This window comes from Parambassis ranga, chromosome 2, assembly GCF_900634625.1.
Source record: "Parambassis ranga chromosome 2, fParRan2.1, whole genome shotgun sequence".
NCBI lineage: Eukaryota > Metazoa > Chordata > Actinopteri > Ambassidae > Parambassis > Parambassis ranga.
The window spans coordinates 30,782,738-30,792,990 of NC_041023.1; the positions used below are offsets into that span (position 1 = coordinate 30,782,738).

Here is a 10,253-nt window from a genome sequence, read left to right on the forward strand (position 1 = left end):
TTTTTTCATATTCTTTGTTCATCTCCAAAACAATGTGACATATTGCATCTGTGTTTGTTACTGTTCTGAGGCATTGTTCTGTTTTATTCTGGCACCAGAGTACAGCTGAATTATTGTCCATTGAAGAAATAAAAACATCACTCCTCTCTCTGAGATAAATCAACCAAAACATGCAAATATTCAATAATAAAATTAAACACAATTACTGTACTTCCTTCACAATTATGCAGTAACAGAAGGAGAAAGTGTTGATGTTTTTCATTTGGCTGTACTAACAATATAAAGACTAAAATAATTAAATCAAGTTCATGTAGGAAGTTACATTCAACCATTGCCCGAGTGGATCACGTTGGTATATGGCACTATTGCTGATAGATACTTCCTTATTCTGATGACATCACTGAGAGGCTGGCATGATGGCATCCAATCAAGATGCGTCTGTTCTGTCCTCCCTGGCCACATGCTCGTTGGAGAGCCTGCACCGCCCCCTTTGCTAGATGTGTCCAGAGGGGCTGAGAGGAGGACCCACACCGGGACCTGTGTTTGTCTTCTTGTTACTAACGCATTTTATAGTCGTGGGAAATGGCCGCCTCACACAGCTGTCCTTTAAAGTCCAGCTCAAGGGTGAATTCCAGGTCACGCTATACAGAAGACAGAGCAGAAGAAATGTTTAAATTAAACAAAAACACAGAACCAAGCTAACTATCTGCTATTTGTAGCCATAAATCTGGTCTAACACAACCCGTCCTGAAGTACTTAAGGTGGAAGAAACAACCAGCACCCTCTTGTGGTCATTTTAGTCCACATAATGGCAGATCTTGCATGGTCCAGCATGACACAAACAACACAAATCTCAGTCTCCTGGGGGTTGCTTTTACAGCTTGGTGATTTTTTTGTGCAAATTTCAAAATATTGACATATTTGTTAATTACTTTAAATTATATTATTTGAGTCGCAGCCGTGACGACACTAAGCCAAATGCAAGGGGGGTTTTGAAAATTTCAAGAAGCCATTTTGCCCTGCCCATTTGCAACGACTACAAAATGTCAATTTTTCCTGATGATTGTGCAAATTTTTGTGAGTTTTCATGCATGGAAAAGGGGCGAAAATGCGATCATTTGGAACAAAGAAAAATAATAAAATTCTAAAAATAAAATTGGGCCTTTGCACCGCTCAGTGCTCGGGCCCTAATAAGCAAATATTGATCAATAACATCAGCTAACTTAGCCTGGTCAGCCATACCCATTCACTGTATGTAAATTCTCTGATTATTGGTAGAGCTGACTAATAATTGGTCAGGCTATAGTCCAAGGACCACATATTATATGTTATTTATGGAAATCCTTTATGTGTACCTGTTTAGGTTGGCCTAAAATATAAGATGTAAATGTATATATGTATATTTCTTCCACCAGTGTTACTTACCACATTCTTCTCATTGGGCCTGACAGCTATGCTGCCAAAGATCTCTTCTCCCTTCTTGACAGTTAAGTAGTCCTCTAAATAAAACACTGTCTGCTTCCAGTGTGTGCTGGCTGCATCTGGAGCTGAGGACAGGGTGGGCAAAATGAAGCAAAAAAAGAAAAAAAGGAAAGGAGAAATAAAAAGATTTACACAACAGCTCTAATGGGCGAAAGAGAGAGAGAGAGAGAGAGAGAGAGAGCGAGAGAGAGCTCCTCCAGTGATGCTCGGCCTCAGGCCAAACAGACTCTGCCAAACATAGATCCTCCTCTACACAATATTACGTAAGCATTAACATAAACTTACATAACGGCCTCTCTATAATAGGTGTCTCCAAGGTGAGGAGGGCTCAGTGATTCTGTCCAACACAAACACTCATGTAACACCAGCAGAGTGTAGCCAAGAGCTAAGATGGAGGAAGGCAGGAGCTTCGCCCAAAATTACTATTGTTTATGATTAACTTTACCCATGTTTTTTTCAATGCATGAGCACATTTTTTTATATTATCTCAATACAAACTCAGTTTTAGGGAAAGTAAAGTAGAAAAGACCACTTGATCCCCTCTGCTATAAATCATTGAGAATATGTCTTTTTGCCACAATTTTCATTGCTGCTTCTGTCAGACAAGCTAAGAAAGACTTTTACTCACTCACATAGTTGTGCACTATCTATTCATTCAGCTCCATTGTATGAGGGTGGAGGAAGGAATCTGAGAAATGCAACTACGTGGTGCTTGGGGTGTTGGTAATCTACAACATGTTTAATATAGCCTCACCGGTAGAGAAGCCCGTCTTCTTGTGACACTTGGTGAACTCGATGTTAAAATAAGTGACCAGAGCATGGACGTAATCATTGCGCTGGATCTGCAGACAGAAGGCTGAGGTGAAGGACAGGTCCTCTGGCTTCACAGTGTAGATATCCACTTCCTACACAAAGAAGAAGAAGAAGAGGCAACACGTAGCTTCTCAGCACCATCTCTCACACACACATGCAGCACATGTGGTATATGTCAGTGCTCCTCGATTATTCACCATGATTACTGTGTGTGTGTGTGAAAGCCCACAGGTTGAATCACGGCTGCAGCCTGCTCACAGTACACATGCTGTGTGGGTGTCCTCACTCAAGTCTGTAAAGCAGGGGGGGGATGTGTGTGGTATATCTAGCACTGTCTTGTGAACATAGCCACAGATTTTAAATTTGTAGTTACCTGCTTGGCATCAAAGTGTAAAATTGAACAAGTAGCTGTGTAGCTGCTTTGTATGCAGATGTTAGGATGACAGGGAGAGGGTGGGTTTACACTGTTTGTGTTGCCTATGGGGGTGGGGGTACGGCTCTGTCGGTCATATGGCGTCAGCATGACAGATTGTGATTTAACACCTCTGTCCTTTCCAATGATACCAGACCAGTATACAGCAAAATGTAGGAGGAGAAGAGGGAAAAAAAGACATAGAGAGCAACTTGGTATATGAGGAATGACTGGCAGTTTGAATTAAGACGGGGTGCAGGATAAGGAAAGGGGTGAATGCATACATGTGAAAAAGATGCAAGCGGTGAGAGTTAATTTTTAGACGAGACTAGTGGCTCTCCATCCTAACACATAAATCACCTTTTTTTTTTGAACACAAAGGGGGGAAGCGTCGCTTATCAGACGTGATGGAGAGTCCCTGTTTCATTCACAGCCGGTGATTCAATGCCTGCTCCCGTGTGACATTTCGCCGTCGCACACACAAGAAGGAGAGACGGAGAGAGACCTTCCCGTTCGCACAGGCTAGTGAGGCCTGACGATGTTTAAATCAGTGACAGAAAGGAGAGAAGGAGTGAGTAGGAAAAGATGTGAGGAAGAGATAGGAGGTGGGAAGATAGTGGTTACAGGAAATGGGAAGAAACAAGATAGAGAGAGCAGGACACAAAGAGAGAGGAGAGAGAGCGAGAGAGAGAAGCAGTGACAAATAGGAAGAAATAGAGAGAATGTGGGATTGAAAGGGAAGAGTGAGAGTGGGACAGTAAGGAAGAGGTAATGGTAGAGCGGACCAATAATAAAAAAGCTATCAGCTCCCATCCAGTGTTCATTTGTGAGATGAAAGACAAGCCTCTGTTGTATTTTCAAGCATAAAAACAGACCCGCAGACTATTACCACTCACCAGAAACCTCTATTATGTACTAGAAAATAGTCCTGGTAGCAACCTGAGAGTGATGGCTGCCTCTGACTTCTTTTTAAAAACACAAACACATCATTTGGAAGTGCATCACAAACACAAAAGTCATTATAAAGTTCCAAACAGAATGACATGAAAAACTGTATCCACACTGACCTTTAACAGGCAGGCGTTGGTCACCACCTGCTTTGGATCTACCACATCCACCAGAGGCTCTTTGATGGCCACGTTGCGTATGCAGCTCATGTCGAAGCCATACACATTTTCCCACCCTGTGCAAACACACACACACAGAACACATAAAGCTCGCAGTGTGTGTTTGTGTGTTATGGGATTGTTACTTATGCACTTGCATGAAAAGCTCTGTTCTCTCTGTTCCTGCCGAGCTGTCACCTCAAAAAAACAACAACAACAAAAAAACAAAGCTCTTAACCCAGCCAGGAAGAACAGTCCTGCACTCACACTGTCTCTCTGTCTGTCTGTCCTGGCCCTGTGCGGAGACAGACAAGCTTATCCCAACTCCTCCACCATGTCTGGCAGCCTTTTTTCTTATAATTTCGGCTTCCCTCCCTCATTCCCTCCGTCCCACCTTGCTTTGTCAGGGGGCCAAACACTAAGTCTGTGTGATGAGAAGGTGGAATGTGCCACCGACGCAGAGAAACTAAAAATAAGAGCGTGAGGGTTTGGGTAGACTGAAATTCTTGTGGGATTTGTGTAAAAGAACCTACGTATGTTTAGAAGTAATAAAGCAGTGAAGACCACCTGTGTAGCTGGGTACAAGGAAACTCAGTCGGAGCTCTTGACCTAGATTATATGCTGATGTATGTACAAGTGTGAATGGCACCTTTTAATATTAGGGCCTTGATCTGGATCAGAAAGTTAAACTCAGCGCTCCAGCTGTGATAGCTGTTTGAACACAGAGTGAGCGTAGAAGAGCAGCACAGTGGTTTATATATTGAAAGTTAGCTTGTTAGCTACAAGCAGTTGCATTTTTACTCTATTTATCAACAGGCTTTAAGAACATGGAATTTATGTTTGGTAAAGAAATTAACAGCTGAAAAGCTAAACAGGAATTGCTAGGAAAGCAAAAATTAAAATTGACACAAGTCTAATGGCTAAGGTTAGCACTGAGGTTAGCATTGAGTCATTTTAATTGACACATTGGACACATTGATATTTCAGAGAGCTAGCAGTGCTATGTAGCATTTACTCACCCTTTGAACCTCATTCTTTGCATATTACATTTACAGCACTCACAGTGAATCTTGAAGTCCTTGTACTGCCTGTCCTCAATGGCCACCACATATAGTGCTGCCCTGTCAGGGAACATCAAGCCTCCAGGTTTCTGAATACAAGAAGAAAAAGTAGGCTATCAAATACAACACACACACACACACACAACCATCCATCATCTTTATTGTTTGCACACCTGGCATGTAATACAAGATCACATGTTCTGAGTTAAAAGCCTGCTGGCAGAAACTAGATCATTCATGTATGACCTCAGCATCTGGGCAGCAGACACATACACGCAAGTGTACAGTAAATCCTCTCCTTCATCACTGTCCTGTCTGTTTATGTGTCAAAAGCCTTTTATATATCCAGCCTCACACACACACACACACACACACACATTAAACTCAACCTGACTCCCCCACAGCCTCCAGCAGCACCCTCCTACCAGCCACTTGTCCCGTGCGAAGATGACGGTGTTGAGCATAGACTCGTAGAAGAGGCAGTAACCCATCCACTCGGAGATGATGATGTCCACCTTCTCCACAGGCAGCTCCACCTCCTCCACCTTGCCCTTGAAGATGGTAATGACTGCAACGTTGACAGCCACAAAAAAAAAACAGCAGGCGACAAATTACTTTGGAGCTTCTTCATCATGTTAATGCAAATTGGACGATGACTCTACTCTCCAGATGACGCTGCGGTCATGCCTCGGGATTACAGTAAATTAGTACAGCCTAATTAATGTCCTCAGTGTGTGCGTGTATTTTGTTTTGTGTCTTGTTTTTACCTTGTTCCATTCTGACCTCATTGATCCTCTAGAATGGATCCCTTCAGACCTTTCTAGATTATTACTATACTAGATTATACTGAATTATTATTATTCGAGTAAAATCTTAAACTGATCTAAAAGCTTGACATGTAAATATGAAAGATAAAATTAAAACCAGTGTAATGTCAAATCTGCAGGTTATGAAAGCCTCCATCTGTTGCTGGTCCTCCATCTGTTGGCTGTTTTTTTTTTTTTTTTTTTTTTTTTTTTTTTAACAATGATAATCAGGCCCACTCTGGGAATTCTGATTGATGGCAAAGATTGTGGTTATCTGACATCTGAGAGGAGCTGCCAGTTAACCATCAGAGCTGTGACTAATGTTGTCAAGTGTGAAGGTAATGATGGAAATATGCTGATTTTTCACGCTGCTTCTAACCCAGATGTCTGTTTCACTGTCCAGGATTCAGTGCAGATGGATTACAGGCTACATAGAAGTCGATGACTTTAACTTACCATTGTGTAGGTGATTGGACTTGATAATCTTCTCTGAATATTCAGATATGCTGGAACATTCAATCTGTAGACACAACAATAGACACATTAACATATTTTTATAACCCTCTTAATGTCTCTAAATTCATAAAAAGTGTTGATGTCATTTGTAAAATGACATTTGCTTGCCTGCTAATGCACTAACCATATGTGTTGCTACCTAATTTATTAAAAAATACTGCATCTACTTAATCTGAATTGCTAAATTGGCTAACTTAATGCAAACAGCAATGCAGGGTAGCTTAGTTACAGCTACCTAGCTTAGCTTGCAAGCTCAGTGCTGATGTAGTTCCTACAGTGGCAGCTTGCCAGTTGTCAGCTAATGATGCTAAACTTAGCATGCTTGCCTAGCAAAAATTCAATTAACCCTTTCTAATCCATCTAAATGCTAATATCCTGTGTAGCTCACATCGCACCTGACCACAAGAAATAATACATCACATCGCTCTCCCATCCATAAGTGTGATACAGTATATGAATCATGCATGAGTGTGGGGGGACTTATTGCCTTTGTGTGTGAGATCGTCTGAGAGAGATTACACATTTCTGGACAAGACTGGCTCTTAAGAGGAATTTTAAAAAGGCAGGACTTGTGTGTGTGTGTGTTTGTGTGTGTGTGTGTGTGTGTGTGTAATATCAAGAAGGGAAAGGCCATGCATGAGAGATAACGAGACAGCTGTGGCATTAATTTCAATGATATGTATGCAGATCTTTTCTAATAGTGTACAGAGTATAAGACTGCAAGACTGGTGTGTGGCTTGAGAGTGCATCATCATCATCATCATCATCAGTTATTCATTTGTCTCACCCCGTATACGTGTTTGGCGCCAGCGTTGGCAGCAAACATGGAGAGGATCCCTGTGCCGCTTCCAACGTCCAGGACGATTTTATCTTTGAAGACGTGCTTGTTGTGGTACATGGCGTTCCTGTAGGTGAGCGTCCGCACCTCGTCTTTCAGCATTTCCTGCATTAAGAGATAAAAACCATACGTTACTGGCAGTTGCACATCATGTAGTGTAATGAGGTATAAAAGGCAATATTTAGGCCAAAAGACTCAGAAGCAGCAGAGCTTCTTGAAATAGACAGGCGTACAACAGGAAGCCTTTGGGGACTCTCTGATATTCATCTCCCTGAGCCCGTTCACACATCCCACTTCCCTTCTTTCTTTCTGCTGCTTTACACTCTTCTAATCAGGACACTCTCTTTGTCTACAAGTAGACAGAAAAATGACCCACATGCTAAATATGGATACTATTTAAAAAAAGGTCTATATGTCCCTAAACTTTTCCACCATCTTCTCTTAATGTGTCAAGGTCATTAGTTAGGTTAAATATTCACCAGAGACACAGCTCTCCTATTCTCCTATAGGAATCACTCTTGCTGGCAGTTTTAAAAGTTTAAAGTTTTGATTTTAAATGGAGCACGACCCAAACTGGGGCCGACACCTGAGGTGCCACATGGAAGGTTGTCCTTGGTAATAAAGCAGCCACTGTCACTCATAGTTCCTCACAGGATGCTGACTAAAGATGGGTCAATTTCTTAATCTCATGATAATCCAGTCCAAATTAAGATTGGCCATATCTATCTATCTATCTATTTGTCTGCATTATGTTCTGTATAAAAAAAAGCTCACAGCTGTCGACATGATACATGTCATCGATATGCTGATATATCTGTCAGGTTCTAATCTGAAATTTGATTTTATGCCAAAAAATATGGATCTTAATCAAAACAGAGTATATTGACATATCCTTCTGTCAGGACCTCCATGACATCTTAACAGGAGGCATCTCACTCTGGTCATATGGAAGCTGCAGTTACCTCATGGATGCCAAAGTGGGCATAGGAGTCGAAGTAGTAGTCCCTTGATGTCATGTCCTCTGGGCTGATGAACTTGGCAATCTTTCCTCGCCCGGGACAGGTGGCAAGGGCTGCTACATGAGGCGTGTGGGGGACGCAGGGCACATGGTGGGTAGTAGTAGTAGGCACTGGTTTGGGTAATGGGGAGGGCTGGGCAGACTGAGAAAGGGAGGACATGACGGGCTGCTGCCTCTGTGGAGGACGAGGGAAAGAAGGAGAGTCAGAGATAAAAAGATGATGAGTAGGATCATTGTATTGTAGCTTCTGTGGTAGCATGAGGCTGGCTGTGATAGCGACGCTGTGCACGTAGAGCCGGCGAAAAGGCGCAGGTTCCGTTTCAGCACCAAGGACAGCGGACACAGGCACGTTCCTGTGCACCCAGGGCGGATCAATAAAAACATTGATGATCATTATTACAAAGAAATGCTTCGATCATCATTAGGACGCGTCCCATCCCGCTGCGCATCCGCACCTCACTGACCGTAAAGCTGAATGATAATAATAATCATAACATAAATAAAAGAGTGTGTGTAATATTTCAGTTCTATGTGTTGTCATGATAAAAAATAAGCAGACCGAGAGGGTCCCGGTTCAGCTGTTACCGGCTGCAGGACACCACAAGGTCCCCCCTACCTCCGAGCTGTCCGCCTCCGCCATCTTCCGCCGTAGCAGCAAACAACGCGACGAATGCCTCAGTCCCATGAGAGCCGGCGAGATTTTACACTACAACTCTTTTTAAGTGTCCCGAAATCCTAACAGGAGCGTGCCAAAAAAGAGCCGCGAGCCGCGGAACATATGGCTGGAACACACGCAAAGGTGAAAGTCATTATCATCCCAGTTTGGATCAAATTAGACTAAAAAAAATCCCCGAGAAAAGTTGTGGAAAAATGGATTTGCGCAAGGTGAAGCGTTCCGTTCTCCATGCTGTGGATACAGGTTGTTGTAGTAAAAGGGAGGCTGCAGGAAGCGTGTTGCGGCTGGAAGGTTGTAGGTTTGACACCAGTCAATCCATCCATCAACAGGCGTGCGCAGAGTGGGGAGAAAACGCAGCCAAAGAAGGCAGCCGGTTACGCACAGGAGACGAAACTCAACCAAATGCTCCTTCTTCTTCTTCTGCTTCTTCTATACTTGAGCGCTACACTTCGCGTGATTCCCCTCTGTGTGTGCGCCGTGGAAAAGCCTTCAGAGAGAGAGCAAGCGCGTGTGGACACGATGGACCAAAAAAAAAAAGTCTCCAAGTGGAATAAGATCTTTGGCTTCTCCCAGAGCTCCCCACAGGAGCTGAACCCACGCTCTCAGGCAGCCAGTAAGCTTCTCAGTCTTATATAACACAGGTGTTTAATGCTGCTTGACGGCCTCAATAAGTTTGGATTTTTGTAATCATTGTCTTTCTACTTCCACACCATTTACATCATATTGTAACCACCCTCTAATGTTTGGTTGTTGAAAATAAAAGTTACAATTAATTTCTTACCAGTGGTGGAAAGTAACTAAGTATTTGTACTTTGTTACTGTACTTAAGTAAATTTGTATGTATTTATACTTTACTTAAGTAAAAATAATAGTGCATACTTTATACTTTCACTACACTACATTTTGCAGCTATTATCTGTACTTTCTACTCCACTACAAATTTTAAAATGTCTGTAGTTACAAGTACAATTATGAATACAGTTGTGTTCATACAGCTGTGCTGGACTGACGTGAGGTCAGACATGAAGATGGTGTCAGGCTGCCAGCTGTGTTACTATAATGAGTCTCAATCATGATGCCGGTGCTCTGGCTCAGTTAGCTAACTAGTAGGCTACTGTCTGCTAACACAAAGGGGCAGACATCCATTCCTTTATTGAACTTATGTTTCATATTATTCAAAAATTCTCAATGAAAAATAATTCAACCTCCTAATATTGACTAAATTAATTGCATGCTTTTAAATGCACTTAAAGTGAAATGCCCTACTTTTTCCAGTTTAACATTAATATGTGAATTAATCAACTGTGAATGTTAACTACTGAATGATTTGTTTCTATGGTAGAAAGAGTCAACTCACTATTAACCTAGCATACATTAGCAGCAGTGGAATCATCATCACTCTGACTGTATCATGGTGAAGAATTCACTACTCTCTGGGTCACAAATTCTCCTTTTTACTGCACTGAAGTGCAGGTTCACTAAATTTTTTCTATCCACCACATGTAGGTCTGATCCTTAATCATTC

The 10,253-nt window shown here is 42.2% G+C and overlaps 1 protein-coding gene across 1 annotated transcript; it reads right to left on the minus strand.

The window, feature by feature from the left end:
- Positions 1 to 53: 53 nt before the first annotated feature.
- prmt8b (protein arginine methyltransferase 8b) lies at positions 54 to 9,210 on the minus strand. The gene is made up of 10 exons (XM_028399135.1): positions 8,669 to 9,210; positions 7,997 to 8,227; positions 6,984 to 7,139; positions 6,137 to 6,200; positions 5,300 to 5,442; positions 4,876 to 4,963; positions 3,775 to 3,890; positions 2,237 to 2,387; positions 1,426 to 1,547; positions 54 to 641 (listed from the first exon to the last, which is right to left on the minus strand). The coding sequence occupies exons 1-10, from the start codon at positions 8,735 to 8,737 to the stop codon at positions 558 to 560; spliced, it is 1,224 nt and encodes a 407-aa protein (XP_028254936.1). The 5' UTR covers positions 8,738 to 9,210; the 3' UTR covers positions 54 to 557.
- Positions 9,211 to 10,253: the final 1,043 nt, after the last annotated feature.